The 21,181-nt window shown below is 42.5% G+C and overlaps 1 protein-coding gene across 3 annotated transcripts in view; it reads right to left on the bottom strand.

Annotated features, from left to right (window-relative positions):
• The window catches only part of LOC143924770 (ankyrin repeat and fibronectin type-III domain-containing protein 1-like), a 552,097-nt gene that overhangs the window by 7,200 nt on the left and 523,716 nt on the right, over window positions 1-21,181 (bottom strand). For all 3 annotated transcript variants that reach the window (XM_077449225.1, XM_077449226.1, XM_077449227.1), the window contains 3 exons: window positions 11,018-11,168; window positions 9,706-9,874; window positions 7,058-7,224 (listed from right to left, as the gene is read on the bottom strand). In XM_077449225.1, the coding sequence (XP_077305351.1) occupies window positions 7,058-7,224; window positions 9,706-9,874; window positions 11,018-11,168 (487 nt within the window). The remainder of the gene's footprint in view (window positions 1-7,057; window positions 7,225-9,705; window positions 9,875-11,017; window positions 11,169-21,181) is intronic.

The following is a 21,181-nucleotide window of genomic DNA, read 5'->3' on the forward strand; positions in this document are numbered from 1 at the left end:
CTCTATGGTGCCGGTTCACACATCTCTGCAGCGGCAGGGGTCCAGATGCACCAGACCCTTGCTGTGAGCTGCTCCGTGCTGCAGTGTGAACCCAGCCTTAATTAGAAGCTTACACAATATTTACAGAAAGAAAATCCATTATGGGTTCTATTAACTTTTTTTACATTCATTTAAACTCCATGTACATATAAATGACACAAACTATTGCAGTACATTGTGTCTCATTAAGATGCTCATCTACTATATTATTATTTATTTAAGGTACCCATACAGCACCGTTGATTTATGCAGCGCTCCAGACATACATCGCACACTCACATTGGTCCCTACCCTCAAGGAGCCCATAATCCAAGGTCCTCAACTCACATTCTAGAGCCAATTTTGGACAGACTAAATACATAACAGTACAGCGCTAATAATTACACCCTATAAATATTCAAAGTCCTTTACAGTGTAGAAGACATAGAGAGCTGGATGAACAATAGAGACAGTTGATAGTAACGTTCTCCTCTGTGGTGGTAAGAGTGCATACAGATATCCCTATAGTGCAGCCAGATTCCACCACCAGTTAGCCAAACCGCTTACCTCAGATCATAGACCCCTGAGCTAACAGATGGGTCAAATGCACATTTCTCCACTAACAGTGGTCATAACCAAAGGTCTGGGTAGGCAGATGGATAGGATGAGACGTCTTGTCACTTTACACAGCCTTCAGTTGTTGCTCTTGCTTTCCAACCATGGTGCCATAAAATACAGTAAAGAATATATAGTGCACACTGTATGGCTAAAAGAAAGACTACCGTATATACTCGAGTATAGGTCGATCCGAATATAAGCCGAGGCCCCCAATTTACCACAAAAAAAATGGGAAAACTTATTGACTCGTGTATAAGCCGAGGGTGAGACATGCCTGTCCATCCCTGTGTGTCCGTCCATCCCTGTGTGTCCGTCCGTTCATCCCTGTGTGTCCGTCCATCCCTGTGTGTCCGTCCATCCCTGTGTGTCCGTCCATCCCTGTGTGTCCATCCATCCCTGTGTGTCCAGCCGCCCTGTGTGTCCAGCCTACCTGTGTCCTGAGCCTGTGTCCTTCTGCACATACGGCGGCCATGCCAGGATCACCGCACCTCTTCTCGTCTGTGACAGACGGCGGCCATTCCACTGTTCAAAAGCCACGCCTCCGTCTGTGATACGAGGATGAGAGGATGTCCGTGATAGGCGGAACACAGACTGCTGGGAAATTGACTGTTCCGCCTATCACGGACATCCTCTCATCCTCGTCCGTGATAGGCGGACCACTGACTGCTGGGAAATTTAGTGTTCCGCCTATCACAGACAGGGAGGCGCGGCTTTTGAATAGTGGAATGGCCGCCGTCTGTCTGCACGACACGCTGATCGGGTAGACAGACGGCGGTGACTCGAGTATAAGCCGAGGGGGGCACTTTCAGCCTAAAAAAAGGGGCTGAAAATCTCAGCTTATACTCGAGTATATACGGTATATTCCTTTTACCCCAGCACTAGGGTCATAGTGCTATGTATGTGAGTACCTGTCGTTTTAATAAATTAGAATTTTAGCCACACAGTGTGCACTATATATTCTTTACTGTATTTTATGGCACCATGGTTGGAAAGTGAGAGCAACAACTAGAGGCTGTGTAAAGTGACAAGACGTCTCATCCTATCCATCTGCCTACCCAGACCTTTGGTTATGACCACTGTTAGTGGAGAAATGTGCATTTGACCCATCTGTTAGCTCAGGGGTCTATGATCTGAGGTGAGGTTTGCTTAGCTGGTGGTGGAATCACGGATTTAGGCTGCACTATAGGGATATCTGTATGCACTCTTACCACCACAGAGGAGAACGTCACTATCAACTGTCTCTATTTTTCATCCAGCTCTCTATGTCTTCTACACTGTAAAGGACTTTGAATATTTATAGGGTATAACTATTAGCACTGCACTGTTATGTATTTAATATTTCTTTGAGGTTTTGTTATATTTGACTTTAGTGTCCAGCTGCTTTGTTATTATTGTTTAAGGTTATATATTTTGCGCTGACTGAACCTCCACTTTTTAAACCAATTTTGGACAGAGCCTCTAGTGGAGACAACAGGTCAGCACAACCTACTCAATAGAGAAGTTCACAAATGTAATACTTTAGGATCTTCTCACTTACCATTCCCCGCCCCAGGATACTGCAGGAATACAGATAGACCCAATCTTCACCCAATCACAGCGAGCATATCATGGTAGACCTTCAAGGACTGGTTTCCTTGTATATGTGGTTCCTCTCCCTTGGACCTGTATAGCACCCTGCAGACAAACTTCTGGTATGATAAATGTAACCAAGGTGTCGGAACCCAGGGTCCAGCCCTCAAAAGAGGAGCATTACAGGCAAAACCTTGGTCTTTTTCTCGAGGCTCTGGTACCATTTACTTTGGCTTTTTCATGTAGCTCTTTGAATGGATCTGATAGCAAGGCATAGCCCCGTGATTCCGCCAGGAATCTTTTTAACAGAGCTTGTTTTATCACAAAATAATTGTGACCAACACCTAATGCCGCGTACACACGACAGGACTTAAGTCCGGCAGACTTTCATCTGAGTTCTGACGGAGTTCTGACAGAGTTCTGACGCACTTTCCGAATGAACAGACTTGGCCACACACAATCACACCAAAGTCCGACGGATTCGAATGTGATGACGTACGACCGGACTAGAATAAGGAAGTTCATAGCCAGTAGCCAATAGCTGCCCTCGCATCGGTTTTTGTCCGTCAAAAAACCAAATCAAAAGTCCGCTGCAGCCCACACACGATCGAATAGTCTGCCGGAATCATTCCGTCAGACTTTTGATGTTGAAAAGTCTGGTCGTGTGTACGTGGCATTAGACACTGGCGAAAAAACGGAGGTGCTCTCTGTATGGGAGGGGTTATATAGAGAGGGACATCCTGTCTTTGAGTGTACCAGTGTCCATTCACCTATAGGTGGCGTATATCCCACATAGTAATTACTATGGCCGCTCTGTGTCCCGTGATGTACGATAAAGAAATCACACTAGGTGCTGTGGATAGAGGCAAGAACACATTATGGGGCTGATTTACTAAAACTAGAGAATGCAAAATATGGTGCAGCTGTGCATGGCATCCAATCAGATTCTAACTTCAGCTTGTTCATTTAAAGCAGTTGTTACCCCAACACTTCACATTCCTGATATGTGCCTGCTGTTCCATGTACTTGTATAAGAAAGTGTCCTGTTCTCTTTGTATTGATTTCTTTGTGTGAAATCCCTGGTGTTTGTGGGAGTCCCCTTGCTTTCCTATTAAAACCTGACCACGCAAAGCAGCAGATTACACTGTGGTCAGTTCTCTAGCTAATGATCAGACTTGTTCTGGCACGCCCTCTGCACAGCCATTCACTAGCAAGCTCAATGTGCTTCTGTTTCTCCTCCCCCCAGCTCTTATGCAGCTGAGAACAGAGGGAATGTGATAAGAAAAAAGGTATTTATAATGGATTTTTATTTCTATGCAAAAAAGCTTTGCCTTTTATTTTAAACTGAATGGGTTGTTTTACAAAGTGATCGTTTTACAACCAGCTTTGACAAAAAAAAAACCAGAAAGCTGATTGGTTTCTATGCAGAGCTGCACCAGATTTTGCACGCTCCAGTTTTAGTAAATCAACCCCATTATGTTTTATATTTTAGAGGTTTACAACCAGGCTGAATTTTCTTAAGCCTATTTTTCTCTTGGGATTGAATCTTAGGGAATGCTACACTCAACTAGCGAAAAGCAACAAAGAAACTTGCAAATTCTTTATAAGTGTCTGTATGGCTAAGATAGTTATGTTAGCTTGTCAGCTCCTTTGGTGGCAATAAATGCTGTGAATAATCGGTGTCTTTGGTACATATCTGTGAAATTTGCTGGCCCTATACTAATGAATAAAATAGCTCTACTTTAAAAATAAGACCTCATCACTTAGAAGATATAGACCGTAGAATGAAACACTATATTCATCCAAGGATTAATTGTAGCTTTGCTGAAAATACTATATTTTCAGAGTATCTTGCAAAACAAAACAAATGTTAAATGTTTCCGTTTCCAGCCCTTAAGGAAAAAAATGCTTTTCTGTAACTCAATATATCAAAGGCAAAAAAAAAAAAAAAAGCAGAAGAACAAAAACTGCAGACTCAACTCCGCAGGAGCACGGCCTGGTCAGACCAGACGACTCCTGCAATTGCCTTCCAACCAATAGCCCCATTAGCCACTGGACACACTGCCATGATAAATAAATGGCATGGAGACGTCTGCTCCAGCAGAATCAGTACACACGCCTTTATACACAACGTATCTCCCCGACTTCCTCTGTGGGACTTGGCAATGTCAGGTCTGTATTAGTGGTGGAAAGGTCTCCCAGTCTTTATCCTGTTGGCGGGTGCAGCCATCCACTTACACAGTTATCAAAGCATTTATTAAATCCCCCCCTTCTGCATGCCCGCTGTGTGCAAGCAAACTTGTCTTACTCATAGGGGATTGCTTTGCTATTCCTTTCCAGCAGGGCCGCAAAAGTGCTGTTTGGGAACGTGGGCAAATCACCCTTGGCTGGTTCTAACAATCATTAAGAAACACACAAAAGAATTGTGTAATCTGAACTGTGCATCTTGTGCGGCTTGTAAAATCACAGTGTTAGAATTAATGGCACCTGTGGGCAGGCCAATGTCCGATAAACAGGAAGATAATGGAATTTTACAAGCTGACCCTGGACTAACAAACATTACCAAATGTATAGGCCAGGCAGACAAACCTATTTATGTAATTACATGTACAGACTAACTTATGTATTATAATTGATACTGGATACCACTTTTCAGTGTTTTATTTCAAAGCTAAGAGTGAAAATTATATTTTTATGTATCATACTGTCTGCCATTCCCTTTCCCTATAATTAAACTTTATTGATCCCTGTCAATGGCATAGGCTGAGATAGAACCATTTTTTCTAAAACAAATTCCTTTACCTTCCCTAACTGAGCCAAATCCTCTGCATAAAAGAGGCTGTCAAGGCTGGCTGTGACAAATTTTATATTTTAATATTATATAATAGCGGTGGGGGGATGGGCCGGAGACAGAGAGGGCGCTGACAGGGAGGATGGATGGGGGTGAGGGGGGTAGAGAGAGGAGAGGCAGCCTGTCACAGAGGGAGGCACTTTGGCCACGGTGATCAGGGCGGAGCTGCTCTGGTTATCGTGGCCTGTTTAGAGAGGGCATACAGGAGGTGGTAGGTTTAGGGTTATTTTGTTTGTAGTTTAGAGGGAGCAGATTACATAGCACAATATGCTGTGTAATTTGCTTTAAGGGACCAGAATCTACTTTTTTTCTGGGTTGACAAACGCTTTAAGTGGTTAAACTTCCTTCATTTATAGACCAAAGTTCATTCCTTTGATCTAAGAATGAAAAGTTACAATGTTTATAGTTATCTACCAGCACAATGCTGTGAAAAACTTGGCAGGCTGCCCGTTTTTTTTCTTTTGACAGCTGAATGAGCAGAGAACTCTCTACACTTCTTACATGAATGAATCAGGAATAGAGATCGTGAGGGGGGTTGAATCAAGCTCACGATTTTTTAATGATTAATCGTGCAGCTCTAGTTTCTTCATCCATCACACGGCGGAACAAAATTATAGCAAAATTATGGCCCGGAAGTGGTTCAGTTATCCTGACTGGGCATTATATGACATCCAGCAGAGTAACAAGCCAACGTGCAGTGTGGCGATCGGTGGTGTGTCACTCTTACAGAGGCTCTTTACCACGTGATCAGCTGTGACCAATCGTGTTCACAAAGTGAACCAGGAAGTGCTAATAATCGTCTTTCCTCAGTTCGCACTGACAGGGAGAGCTGATTGGCCGCTCTCCTGTCAGAGGGAAGGTGTGCACTGATAATCAGCACATTGATTATCAGTGCAGCCCCCATCAGAGATGCTCACCACAATGCCACAGTGCCCATCAGCTGGCAGTCAGTGCCCACCCAAATCGCCAATCAGTGCCCATCAAAGTGACAGTCAGTGCCCATCAAAGTGGCAATCAGTGCCCATCAGTAATGCCTTTCAATGTCCTTCACAGATTCCCATCAGTAATGCCTGTCAGTACCTCCCCATCAGTGCTACCTATCAGTGCAATTTTTTTGTGACCATCAGTGCCGCCTATCAGTGCCATCTATCAGTAACCATCAGTGCCATCTATCAGTACCTATCAGTGCACCTATCACTGCCACCTATTAGTGCCCATCAGTACCGCAAATCAGTGTAGCCTATCGTTGCCCATCAGTGCTGCATATCAGTGCCCATCAATTCTACATATTAGCGCCTCCTCATCAGTGCCGCCTCATCAGTGCCCATTAGCGCAGCCTCATCAGTTCCCATCGGTGAAGTAGAAAACAAAATTTTATAACAGAAACAAAGAAAAACATTTTTTTTTTCAAAAATGTCGGTCTTTTTTAGTTTGTTTAGCAAAAAATTAATAACCCAGTGTTGATCAAATACCACCAAAAGAAAGCTCTATTTGTGGGAAGAAAGTGATAAAAATTTAATTTGGGTACAGTGTTGTATGACCGCAAAATTGTCATCTTTCAGCTGAAAGCTGAAAATTGTCCTGGACAGGAAGGGGAGAAAGTGCCTGGTATTGAAGTGGTTAAAAACAAAGCTCTAATACCATTTTAACATGGCCAGATGCATTACAAAAATTATACCACCTGCTGGATTTGGTATACACCAAACGGGACCTATTTAAATAAATGGGGGTGCGCCACAGTGTGATATTTGAATAGAAAACCTACCTCGGCTGAAAAAAAAATGGCATTAAAGAGGTGGCTGTATCGCCTGGATGCCTGCCAACTGCTGATAAGAATGGGCAGCAAAAACTACAGAAAAAACAAGGAGACGGTGTCTGTGTCAGGCATTCACTACCAGCCAAAATGATATAGACGCCATGCCTTGACTTCATCTGAAGTACACAGCCTGTCCTAACATTTTTAGGATCTCTATATGATGTACAATTCTCTCTGTTCATTACCTGTATAAAATCTTGCACTTGCTGATGGCGCTGCTTCGCTGTTGTAAGTTCAGAATCAGAAAAGGCCTCCCTAAGACTTTGCTGTGACAATAGAGACTCCAACTCCAACATGGCGGATAACTGACAATACTGACTGATAAAATCACGATCGTATGTGAAAAAGTGAACTGGATAGAAAAAAAAAAAAAAAAAAGCTTAATTATACAGCAATAGAACAACAATAAATACGTTCTATATAAAAAAATAAATAAAATAAAAAACGCACATGTTTGTTATTTTAACATTAGGCTATAATGTATTGTGAATGCCAACAACCACAAAATGTTTGTTATAAATCCTTTGATTTTATTAAAAAGAACAGTATTATTTTACTTGAATTGGGATTTGGATGATTGAGTTTGTACATTTTTTCAATTAAGTGAATTTTTTTTGGGGCCCCCTGCTAATGTATTGTGCTTTTTGTTCCCAACAGTCCTTGTGTTGTCTGTTTAGAATAACCAGTGCCACCAGACAACACGGCGGCTCTAGCCCCATGTATGAGCTGGCAAGGTGTTTGTGGCTATAATTCAACTTCCAAAATATAAATGATTCATTGAGTAAAAGTGGCCATAGATTTGAGATCAATGAATGACTATGGTATGTTAAAACCAAGCGTGAATGTTTATGCATTGTCTAGACAGCCTCCTTTTGAAACCAGTAACGGTTAAAGCCTGCCAGTAGACACAAGATCATCTTCTGGTCCACCAGCAACGGGGCCAATCAGGTATATCCAAACTGTTAAAAACATTTATATTTAAACTTCTATAGCAGGGGCATCCAAAATTTCTAAACAAAGGGTCAGTTTACTGTCCTTAAGACTTTTGGGGGGCTGGACTATGACCATTGGGAGTAGAAAAGGTCCTGTTGTCAGTGGGAAAAAAATGCCCCATCTTTGGTGTCAGTGGGAGGAATTGTGCCCTATCATTGGTGTCATTTGGAGGAATTTTGCCCAATTATTGGTGTTACTAGGAGAAATTGTGCCCATTTTTTTTATCAGTGGATAAAAAAACAGTGCCCCAAGGACTGGATAAAAGCAAGCAAAGGACTGGGCCACAGTTTGGAGACCACTGTTCTATGGTCTGTCTACCTCTTTTCTTGGCGCATGGTGATCATTAGGGATATACAACAATGTGAGTTTTTAATGCACCAAAATTTCAAATAAAATTTGGGTAAAATGTGGCCATTGGAGTCAATGGGGAAAGTGGAATTTCATAGTTTTTAAGGGTAAAATTACTTTAAATGGCAGCTGGGGGTTATGGTAACACATGTCAACTATCCTGGACCTGTACTTGTTCCAAAAATGGCTTCTTATTATTATGTAAAAAAAGAGACAGTGGAAAAAGTAAAGTAAAAAATGTAAAGTGGTATTTAAGGTAAAAATCCCAGTGGACCCTAAATATTGTCTCTTAAATGTACTGGAGGGGGTCATTGAGGAGGAATACCCTAGGATAGCTATAGGCAGGGCCCTTTTTTACCCTTGTAGGTTAATCCTATTGTGGAAATTTCCTGATCCCCCTACACATAAGTCTTGGGTGTCATCTGTAGTTAACTCGTTACTTTTAGAAAGCCATATTTACATATACAGGGGTTATGTCCCATACACACGGTCGGAAATTCCGACGGAAAAAGTCAGATCGGATTATGTTGTCGGAAAATACGATCGTGTGTGGGCTCTATCTGATTTTTTCTGTCGGAATTTCCAACGGAAAAAGTTTTAGAGCTGGATCTAAAATTTTCCAACAACAAAATCTGATCAGACTTTTTCCGATTGTGTGTAGAGATTTCCGACTCACAAAGTGCCACGCATGCTCAGAAAAAATTTGGAGACGAAAGCTACTGGCCTCTACGTAGTCCCGTCGTACGTTTTGTATGTCACCTCATTCCGAACGATCGGATTTTCCGACAACTTTGTGCGACCGTGTCTATGCAAGACAAGTTTCAGCCAAAATCCATTGGAAAAAATCTGACGGATTTTGTGGTTGGAATGTCCGACCGTGTGTATGGGGCATATTTCTGGCAAATTCGAAATTGTAGGGAATGTGGCTAGATACCCCTGCTCTCAGCCCACAGGAACTTGTATTCCAGAGACGGTTTATGTGTCCAAGTAGACCATAAAGGAATGACTTGTTTATAATTCAGATGACCTTATGTGATTTTGTCTTAATTTGCGTAGATTGGTAAGACTGTAGCACTGTGCAGTCAATGCACTGGAGGTGGGTATGTGGGAACATTCACCTATACTCGACAATGTTTATGTAAACATTGCATTTGGTTATGTATGTCAACTCAAATTTCACTGTATTGACATGTTTTGGACTGCCAAACTCGTTGTTTATTCCAATAAACATTTTCCTGATTAAAAAAAAATCAAACACATAAAAAAAGAAAAACGAGCAATAAAAAGCACACTTTATGAAATAAACTAAGCTAGCCTAAATACAAAATATTCCTTTAAATAAAGGAAAAAAATGAAGCATATTTTTATGCAGTTCAAAACAGGGAATAAGCTTCGTTTGGTGGTCCTTGTTCTTGTCCTTTTTCCGTTGCTGCCCTACCATGGTGCCACATGCAGAGAGGTAAACAAATGACGAGACTATTGGGGGACTTACCTAGCTCAAAAATTTGCAGGGGCAGTGTGAGGAATCCTGAGTAGGGAGTGTAGGGGCTGTTCTGGCCAGGAGCTGTGCAGACATCATCTGATGGAGGCAGCAACAATAAAAAGGAGACCTGGCCTCCATACTCCAGAACCTCTTGACTGTAGAGACGGAAGTCTTTAGCCTACATGCAAAGAGGATAAAATAATCAATGAGCATTTTTTTGCATTCGCTTACATTCAGTAAATAAACCTGAACTGAGCTACATATACTGACTGATCTGCGTTTCTGTGTCCTAGAATCATAGAATGCAAGACCTCCAGGGGCAACACATATCACTCCAACAGGTTATGCTGCTTTCAAGAAACAATCAATAACAGGTCCCTGTTACTTTTACTACACAGATGTTGGTGGAATATAGTACTTATGGTTTACCTACTTTTTGGGTCATCGATTCTAGCCTGTTTTAGCCTCTCTACTTCATGCCTCGACTATTAATACACATTTTGCAGGAAATTCACAATCGTGTTCAAGAAATGCTCTGCTCAAGGCCCAAATCTCTAGGGTTCCTATGAAACCAAGTGCTGACTTTTAAACAGGATTCATCCAAAAACCCCACTATGCAATCTAACTATGGAAGAAATGGAAAATTCATTGCTGAAGCAATCCCACGGGTAAAACTTTATTGAAACTTGAATTACAAATGTGACCTGCCGAGGGTTCACCCTCTGACCCTAACACAAAGCCAAATCAGAAGTGAGAGTGTGTGTACAAAAGGGTAGTTCTTCTTATACATGCTCGTGACTACTGCAACTCCCTCCCCATTGGATTACCTTTACATAGACTATCCCCCCTTAAGTCCATAATAAATGCCGCTGCCAGACTTATACACCTTAACAGCCATTCAGTGTCCTCCACCCCTCTCTGCCAATCCCTGCACTGGCTTCCACTCACCCAACAAATAAAATTCAAAGTACTAACAATAATTTACAAAGCCATCCACAACTCTGCCCCAAGCTACATCACTATCCTAGTCCCTAGTCCTAGTATCAATTGACCCTTCCTTTTTAGATTGTAAGCTCCAACGAGCAGGGCCCTCTGATTCCTCTTGTACCAAATTGTAATGTAGCTGTAATGTTTGCCCTCATGTTGTAAAGCGCTGCGCAAACTGTTGGCGCTATATAAAACCTATATAATAATAATATAATAATACATGCAAGTTGATGAAGGTAAATCATCACAAGTGCAATCCACCAATATGTAGGTACAGTATATGTAACAAAAAGTTGATGACGTTCTTTTATTTTCTTCCCAACATCCCAGTTACCTCTTCAAGAGGAATGTTGATTTGACCCATAATATCTTTCACAGCTTTCCTAAGTTCCTGCAGTAATATATTGTGGCAGCTTTCTGAGTCCTGCTCACTGGTGATTGGTTCGTCCACACTGGCCAAGGTCTGAAGCCACTCCCATTCTTCCCTGCAAAGAAGAAAACAAAATGGTGCAAACAGTCCTGCCATCTGAAAAAATAATGAGTTTGCAAGAAGCATTAATCACCCTGTGTCAGTTGATGTAGCACACTCCTAGGTAGGTTGCTAGGATGATAGCTAAAACTTATTTTTTGGCTCCTCTATAATCATTGGAGCAATTATTGATTTCTCTGGGTAGTTCTGGATCTCACAGACCACAGATTTGAACAAACATAGAGAACATAGAGGGCTGGGAGAGTCAAATGGGCAGCCTAAATATTTATTGTGCTGCAGAAAATCCTGGGGAGGTGCGGCCAGTAGGGGACTGGGGGGAACATAAATACTCTGGGGTCTGCAGTAGCCTTGTTTTTGTCCTGCTGCAGAAATCCCCAGTCTCAGTCAGCGGCAGTTCTGCTGGAGTCTGCTGATGTTTAGGTCCCAGCTATAGCAGATCTGGGGGGCCTATTTCTCTTTTGTTTAAAAAATTTTTATTAAACAATTTACATATACAACATAGTCTTGCATGTATCTTTAAAGTGGTTGTAAACCCTTCCAACACACTTTGACCTACAGGCAAGCCTAGATTAAGGCTTACCTGTAGGTCCAAGAAATATCTCCTAAATATCTCCTAAAAAATATCCTAAACCTAAACCTACATGCACTGAGCTCGCCGCCGTCAACGGCGATATGCCGCGCGTGGCGGCTCCCGTGCGCATGCACGGGAGTGACGTCATCGCGGCTTCGCCGAATGACAGCGGCAGAGCAGCGAGACCCACCGAGAAGATGGATGCGCCGGACTACAGGGGACAGCGGTGACTTTGCTGGCTCCTGTGTCAGGTAAGTGACACATAATGGACTACTATGCGATGCATAGTAGTCCATTATGCTTTACCTTTGCAGGGAATGAAAGAGGAAGTAAACTCATCAGGGTTTACTTCCTCTTTAAGGCAATACAGTTATCTCGTGTGGAAAAATAGTATACAAAACAAATTCCATAAGTGGTCATGCTGCAAGTAAACAGAATACAGATGGCAATACCTGCCTAGAATCTACTTGACAGATTAATTGTTAGTAGTAGCTGCCAGGCCTGGAGGACCCAGGCCGTTGGTCACGTGCAGGTGTCAGAGTCTGAAAGCCACCAGTCCCAAATTTTACTTGGCTGGGCACCCTCTGTTTTTATATAAGAATATCCTATAGGCAAGGTGTTGTTCATATCCACCTTCCAGTCAATGAAACTGGGGGGCGACGGACTCATCCATTGCTTAGCAATAGTTTTCCTGGCTGAAAATAGCATTTCATGTAGGAATATCTTTTTGAACCTATTGATTTCCAGATCCGGGAATATCCCCAGTATACATTGCTTCAGATCTAGAGTAAGCAGAGAGCCCATAGTATTGTGTAGGAAGTCCATGACCTGTTTTCAGAATCCCTGTATAAGAGGGCATGTCAATATGAGATGGAAGAATGTGCCCGTCACTTGGTGGCACAGGGAGCAAGTGGTAGAGTATCCCCTCTTATATTTAGCTACTCTCATGCCACGTACACATGACCGTTTTTTCCATCAGAATAAACTGATGGTTTTTCCGACTGAGTGCCTCTGAAACGGTCTCGCCTACACATGATCACACCAAAGTCCGATCATCTAGAATGAAGTGACATACAACATGTAGAACGGGATTAGAAAAAGGAAGTTCAATAGCCAGTAGCCAATAGCTGTGGTTTTTGGTCCGTCGGAACAGCATACAGACGAACGGTTTTCCCGATAGGAATTGATTCTGTCGGAAAGATTTAAAATATGTTCTATTTCTAGGTCCATCAGAATTTTCGAAAAAAGAAAAGTCCGATGAGGCCCACACATGATTGCAATATCCAATGAAAATATTCCGTCTGACTTTTTCTGCCAGAAAGTCGGATTGTGTGTGCATGGCATAAGAGGGGTGAGGTAGGCACGGTGCAGGATAAATATTTTAGATAGTCTATCAGATAGTTTAGGGGATACACTCCATTCCTCATCTTCTAAGTGACCCGCCTCCCTCTCCCAGCGTGATTTAACGTTATATGCTAATTTGGTGGAAGATGGGGTAGTAAGCATGTTAGGTGTAGATTAGCTTTTGGGGGTCTGTGCTTTTAACTACTGTATTTATAGAATTGGAGGAAGGCTGTGGGTGGGACTGAGGCAACTGGGATTGCATGGCATGGCGTACCTGTAAAAACATAAAGTTTGGGAGCATGAATTCACTGCGAAGAGTATTGAAATGTTTCAGTTCCCCATTTGAGAGTAAGTGGTGCAAATAGCAAATTCCTCGGGAGCCCCAAATCTCTGGGTCAGGGATCCGTAGGAATTCAGGGAGTAACCCATTATGCAAAATAGGGGTGAAGTCATTAATTGGGGGGATCCCCAGTTTATCAGTGGCGATGTTCCATATGCATCTATAGTGATACAATAAGGTCTTGCTATCCCCTTCAGGTCTGGCACCTCCAGAACCCACTGCAGTTGCACATAGAGGGTCTAAGGTCCATTGCGCCCAATTTGGGCACAAAAAAGTGCCAAATCTTTCTGTCTGTCTTATCTATGTGGTACAATTGGGATAAATGGGAAGCGATATACTAGAAGTTGAAATCTGGAAGGGTTGTGCCGCCCAGGTCAGTAGGATTCTGAATAAGCCGCCAGGCGAGTTTGTGTCAAATAGTTCCCCAGACAAACGGTTTGAGAATAGCCTCCAGGGTGTGCCAAAGGATATACAATATTTTAGGTAACAGTATAATTTTTAATAGATTAATGCGTCCCCAGACACCCAGGAGTAGGCAAGCCCAAGTTTGTATTTTGGATTTGATTAGAGTAAAGAGAGGTTCTACATTAAGGGAGATGTGCTCAGCTGGGATCCTAGATACATTTGTACTCCTAGGTATTTAATGAGAGATACTCTGAGACGGCCTGGACCTCAGATGGTGGGAAGGATTTGTGTCTTTTCCCAGATGATCTTAAGCCCAGAAAATGATCCAAATTGTTCTATCGTACTTAATGCATTTTGGAGAGAGAGACCAGCCAAGTACAACAAGGTGTCATCAGCATACATACATATTTTTTCAGTCAAGCCATCTGCACAGAGACCATGGATCTCCGGGTTCTCCCCTATAGAAATAGCAAGGGGTTCCGCTGCCAATGCATATAGCAATGGGGACAACGGGCAGTCCTGCCTCATACCCCTCGCTAGGCGAAAAGCCAGGGAGGGCCATCCATTGGCTACCACCTTGGCCTGTGGGTCCTTATACAACAATTGAATTCATTTAATAGTCTTGATCCCAAAGCCGTAGCATTCCAAGCATTTCCACAAATAGCTCCACTCCACTGAATCAAATGCTTTAGCCGTATCTAAAGTCACTACCACCCGTGAACCAACCCCCTCGTGTGGGGCTTGCAGGTAAATGTACAGTTTTCTTAGATTAGATGATGTGTTACTCCCTGGCATGAAACCTGCCTGATTTGTAAGTATCAGGGTCAAGATAACTTGGTTGAGGCGAAGAGCAAGAACCATAGTTAGGATCTTGATATCGACCTGTAGTAGGGAAATAGGGCAGTAGGAGTCGGGTTGTCCTTTCCTGGCTTGGGTATCAAAATTATAATCGCCTTTCTTAAGGGTGGTAATTCAAAGGATTCAAAGGCATAGTTCTAAAGAGCTAGCAGTTTAGTGGTATTCAGCTCACTATACTGTAAATAAAATTTGACAGGTAGGTCATCTAAGCCTGGAGATTTGGATCTGGCGAAGCTACCCAGTGCCTCTGTAATTTCCTCTGTCGTGAGAGAGGCCTCTAACAGTGCTATTTGGTCATCTGTAAGTTGCGGGAAGGTTATTCCTTCTAGAAAGAGATTCATCAAATCTCCATCCTCTATGGTTGTAGACATATATAGTTCTGAAAAGAAGTCTCCAAATTTAGCAATTACCCTGGGAGGGTCAGTAATATGTTCTCCCCCATCGCCATGAAGTGATATTACAACCGGCTGTCTGTTTTCACTATGTACTAAATATGCTAGCAATTTGCCCGCATGCTTGCCATGCTAAAATAGTTTTTGCTTGGAAAAAAAAAGTTTCTGCCTAGACTTCTCATAATGTAACTGGTTCACCACTCTGGTTTGCACCTTGAGAAGGTCAGCTAAGGCTGGTGTTAGGTCATGTGCATAGGACTGTTCAGTGGATAACTCCACTATCACCTTATCAGTTACACCAGCAGAGTCAGCCTTCAACCTATTAATGTGGGAGATCAGAGTAGAGCGAACATGTACCTTAAAGGATTCCCACACCACAGATGGGGAAGCAGACTGATCATTTTCCATAAAATATAGCTTCCAGGTATTCACAAGCTCATCATCCTCTGGGAACAGTGATAACCAGAATGGGTTTAGGTGCCAGGAGTACATCTTCCATAGCACCCAGGCGGTTCTCGGCCTTCTTCACTCAGTCACAGAGCTTCTGGAAGTCTTGCCGGATCAGTGAAATATCTATCTTCACCTCCTCGATTTGAGCAGTGAGGTAAGTTCTACAGTATGTAATCACCTTGAGGAGCCTGTCTGTGTCCCCAGCCGAGTCTTTCTCCTCGTGTGCAGCGCCGCCATTTTCCTCAAGGCTTTCCTTATCTTGCCAGCGGTATTGCTTGAGCTTGACCACGGCAGCTTTGTGAGATTTTGATGGGGATATGTCCGTGCAGGATGAGGGTTCCCTCACAGGTGTTCCAAGTATGATCGGGTTGCCACAGAGTCACATGATAAGCTTAATTACAGGAGTAGTGGATGGAGCTCTATGGAAGTACATCCTAAATGCCGTGCCAGGCCACACCCCAGGGGGGCCTATTTATAAATATATTTGGAGCTAACTAAGCAGTTTCCCCCAAGGATCTGGTCTGGAGAACTCACTGAAGAGTGCCTGGTGGAGGCTGGAAGATGTGTACCTGCCATGGGACATTGGGAGTACTGACCTCACATCAGGGTCCTAGTGATTGTCTGCTATTCTACTTTTGAGATACCAGCGGTAGCTTGCTCAAAGACAGTTCCTAAAGGGTCTCAGATCCAGCCTTCCCCTTTGTTTCTGGCTCAAATACTGTTCAACGAAGTTCCACCTAGTGAAATGTATCCTCCTGTTACAAGTCAACATTTTTGGAGTATTCCATACCACCCCAACGCTCCTCCTATTACTAGTTCTACAACCATTAAATCTAAAAAATACATCCCTTAGACCAGCCATTCTCAACTAGTGTTTCTCCAGAGGTTGCTAGCTGTTCCTTGAGCTGTGGCTAACCTCCCATTTGATAGTTCCCAAAAAGTTCCAGGATTAGCAACACTTGGAAGAATTAATGACATGACATCAATGATCTTTTTAACTATCTCTAATGGTGGCTTTTGACCACCACTATAAGGGACATTCTTTTCACTCACCCACAATGAATTGGTTTTATCTGGGTTTCTAGAGTAAATAGGTTGAGAAAGGCTGCCCTAGTCTTGTTTAATGCAGCCAGCGGGAATGGACTGTTGCCTGTGTGATTGGTAGCCTCAGTACTGTTTGGGGAAGAACCAGTTAAAATAAGTGCCTCCTATGAGGCTAGCACTACATTGCTTTAGTTGGTACTTGGATCTGGACTTAAGCAGATAAGAATAATAGAATAATTTGCAAAAATAGTTTTAGTGAAAGAAGGTCAATAGATAGAACCTTATCAGCCTTTATCAGGGGTCTCCAAAATTGCTAAACAAGGGGATCGATTAATGCTGTCATTGGGAGGAATGGTGCCCCATTATTGGTGTCAGTTGGAGGAATAGTGTCCTAAGGGCCGGATAAAGGACCACAGTTTGGAGATCACTGGACTATATGAACTAATTAAGCAAGGTTGTGTTGGACCACAAGTGGTAAATACGCTGCATAAGTCTATAGTGCAAATAAATATGCACATAATGACAACTCATTGAATAAGTTGTACGTCTTGTAATACATACACTCTCAAGTACTCACATACTTTATTATAGTTTGAGCTACATAAACAACAGCACCAGAAACAATATCATCACTTTTTCCAATATCAACATTTTTTATTAGCTTGACCCAATATCCGACCTCTGTGGATTTCCTTCTCAGTACCCCACCAAGAAATCTCCAGTGAGGATTGTCTGTGCAGTTACTAGAAATTGGCAGTCCTTTGCTTATTAGGGTCAGAATTCTCTAACCAATGGAGGGCCTAAATACTGCATGTGTCTGTCTCTCCTGCTGTTCAAAACCGTGTGCCGAAAAAATGTGCTCAGACATTGCAGAATGAATGGCGCCTCAGGAGCTGTTAAGGGGCTTCGGGGATTGACTGGGTTAAATCCCCAGATACAGACAGATCAGAAAAAATTTGCAGCCCGAGTTCTCATGGCTTAACCCTGTGCACATGGATTAGTGACCATTGGGAAAAGCAGCGACAGGTGATACTAAAAGCAGATCTTTCAATTCTGTCCATCCAGGCAACTGATGATGGTGGGATTAAAATCTTGAAACATGAGTTAATTTCAAATGTGCAACGTGTGCACGTGTGCAGTGCTAGATGGGGGGACGGTGAAAGCTAGCTGAAGGTCTGAATAAGGCACACTGGTGGGGTACGTGCTTCAGCGAGATGACTTTGGCATGGTGGAGGAAAAATGAGCACACTGCACTATGTGGTGTAAGCTGTCTAAATCATCTCCCAGTCCAGGGCAATGCGCATCTATACATCTTGGAAATGTAACAGAACCTAAGGCATGGGAAAGAAAATGCTCTGCAGAATGAAATACCCTACTACAAAATGGAATTCGACATATGCATAGCTGAATGCATTCAGTGAAAGTACAGAACAGTCATACTTAAAAAGAGTGCAAATAACATACCCCCCTATACCCACCACCTATGGCCATCTTTGCTGCTTTCCTCTAGGTATAGGGGCGCACTAACTGTTTTGTTTTTTCCCAAGATGGAATGCTTGAGTTTGCCAAACGCCAGGCCCGAACCCATTTCTTAGGGGAAGTAGCAAGGTCATTAACCCTCCGACAAGGACCTTACGAAGGGAATAAACTCAAGACTTCTGCAGGCATGGGGGAGTGGCTAATAAAGAGGACCTGTCACCTTGTCCTGAATATACAAAGTGGCACATTTTTCTAATTATATATCGATAATAACAGCAGTTAACATAGTTAGCACGTTGGCCATGCAGCATTGTATTGCAGGATTCAGTTCCTGCCATGAACAGCAGTTGGATTGTATGTGTTTTTTTGCCTGTAATCCAAACTCATATAATTAGACTCTTAACGTGTTATCCCACTTTTGCTACAAAAAAATATAAGCTAGTAATATAGGATTTGTAGTAAGAGAAATACATTGTTGGTTGCAGATTTGAGTGAAAAAGCCGTCTTCATTTTTCCTTCAACTGACTTCTAACCAAAAATGTTTGCAATGTATGTATTTGTGTGTTTGTTTCTATGATAGGAACTTTAGATTGTAAGTTCCTCTGGTGCAAGGATGGATGTGGCAGTTTCTATATACTCTGTAAAGTGCTGTCTAAAATGTCAGTACTCTAGAAATATTGGAAATAAATAGACTGCGTACACAGGAATGTAGTGATACAGCCTTCGGGTCACTGAAACAGTAATTCTACAAGCTTCAAACATGCAGCTTTCAGTTGAATGGTCCGACGGAATCATTCATGTGGGCTTCATCTGACTTTTTTCTTCAAAAATTCAGACGGACCTAGAAATAGAACATGTTTCAAATCTGTCTGATGGAATCAATTTCTATTGGGAAAACTGTTCATCTGTATGCTGGTCCGACGGACCAAATACGACGCAAGGACAGCTATGGGCTACTGGCTATTGAACTTTCTTTTCTAGTCCCGTCGTGCATCATCACCTTCAAAACGAACTGACTTTTGTCCGTTCATGTGTGGGCAAGTCTGTTCTCTCAGAAGTCCGTCGGGAAGACCATCGGACCTTTTCTGCCAGAAAGTCCAGTTGTGTGTACGCGGCATAATACATATATATATATATATATATATATATATATATATATATATATATATAGCCTTCAACCTGCTGTAACAGGAACAGCAATGTCCATAGAAACATTGCAACCCACACTGAGCTGATGCTGTGATTTTTATTATAATTATTTTCATAAAGTATAACTAAAGGCAAAACTTTTTTTGGTTGTTTTGGATTGTGTGGAGAGGGATTAGAACATTTGTCAGTTTATTTCGCAGTCTGTGCCTCATTTTAGGAGATTGATCCTCTTTATTTGTCCTGTTTACAATTATTCCTGAAAGTAAAAGTAGAAGACAATCCCAAATTTTGGCATGTCCCTGAAAAAGTAATAGAGGTGAAATCTTCCAATGGGGACCCTAGTTTTGGTGACCTGGGGGTCCCCAAGGAATTCCCTTAATTTGAATTGATTTTCCTCTCACTTTCTGCTTTGGCCATGGGACAGGAAGTGAAGGGAAATCTCCTCAACGGAACAAAGATGGCAAAAATAAACCTTAAAGGGGTTATAAGCCTTCTTTACTCTATCCAAAGTGGAAAAAAAAGTTTCCCCCTATAGTTCTACTTTAAGTGCATTCATGGGGTACTCCCCCAAATTACCAATTGCCCCAAATCTCCCAAGTGAAGACCAATGAGACACAGATGGTGAAAAAAAATTACATAACAGGGGTTATAACCCTCCCTTTCTCTAAAATGAAAAAAAAAGTTTTGCCTCTACTTTAAGAACTAAGCACCACCAAATGTACCAGTCACAGAAAACCAGTCAGGGACTGGCCATACGGTGAGGGAAAAAAGTATTTGATCCCCTGCTGATTTTGTACGTTTTCCCACTTACAAATAAATGATCAGTCTATAATTTTAATGGTAGGTTTATTTTAACAGTGAGAGACAGAATAACAACAATAATATCCAGAAAAACGCATTTCAAACTTGTAGCCCATTCCAGCCTTGTGTAGGTTTACAATCTCGTCACTGACATCCTTGGACAGCTCTTTGGTCTTGGCCGTGGTAGAGAGATTGGATTGGAATCTGATTGATTGATTGCTACCGTGGACAGGTGTCTTTTATACATGTAACAAGCTGAGATTAGGAGAACTCCCTTTAAAAGAGTGCTCCTAATCTCAGCTCATTACCTGTATAGCAAACACCTGAGAGCCAGAAATCTTGCTGATTGATAGAGGACCAAACACCCCTTTCACACCAGGGCGTTTTGCAGGCGCTATAGCGTTAGAAATAGCACCTGCAATCCGCCCTAAAGAAGCTGCACCATTGTTTGTAGTGTGAAAGCACTACAGCGGTGCGCTGGCAGGACGTCAGAAAAAAGTCCTGCCAGCAGCTTCTTTGGAACGGTGAAGGAGCGGTGTGTTTACCGCTCCTCCACCGCTGCTCCCCATTGAAATCAATGGGGCAGCGCTGTAATGCCGCCGGCAAAACGCCGCTATTGCAGTGTATTGCCGGCAGTTTTAACCCTTTTGCGGCCGCTAGCGGGGGGTAAAAGCGTCCCGCTAGCGGGCGAAATGCGCCGCAAATCCGGCGGTAAAACGCCGCAAAAAATTACCGCCGACGCAAAGGGCGGTGTGGTGTGAAAGAGGTCTAATACTCATTTCACTCATTAAAATAAAGCTACCATTAAAATTATAGATCTATCATTTCTTTGTCAGTGAGCAAACGTACAAAATCAGCAGAGGATCAAATAATTTTTTCCCTCACTGTAAACCTATTCCACTGCCTTTCAGCATGATTATAGTCACAATGACACTATAAAATTGCTATGCAAACTCATTGTATGCTCAGTATCAGATGAAAAAGAAAGTTATTCTATGTATGGTTGCTCTTTAAAGAGGAGTGTCACCTGAAAAAAAAATCTTAAAAGTCAGCAGCTACAAATACTGCAAAGACTTTTAATAAATGGACACTTACCTGTTCCAGGGTCCAGCGATGTCGGCAGCAGATGACGAGCAATCGCTCGTCTCTCGGCTGCCCCCGCCGCCATCCTCTGT

This window comes from Lithobates pipiens, unplaced genomic scaffold, assembly GCF_037356315.1.
Source record: "Lithobates pipiens isolate NorthernLeopardFrog02 unplaced genomic scaffold, aLitPip1_a1.2 Scaffold_22, whole genome shotgun sequence".
In the NCBI taxonomy this organism is placed as follows: Eukaryota; Metazoa; Chordata; class Amphibia; order Anura; family Ranidae; genus Lithobates; species Lithobates pipiens.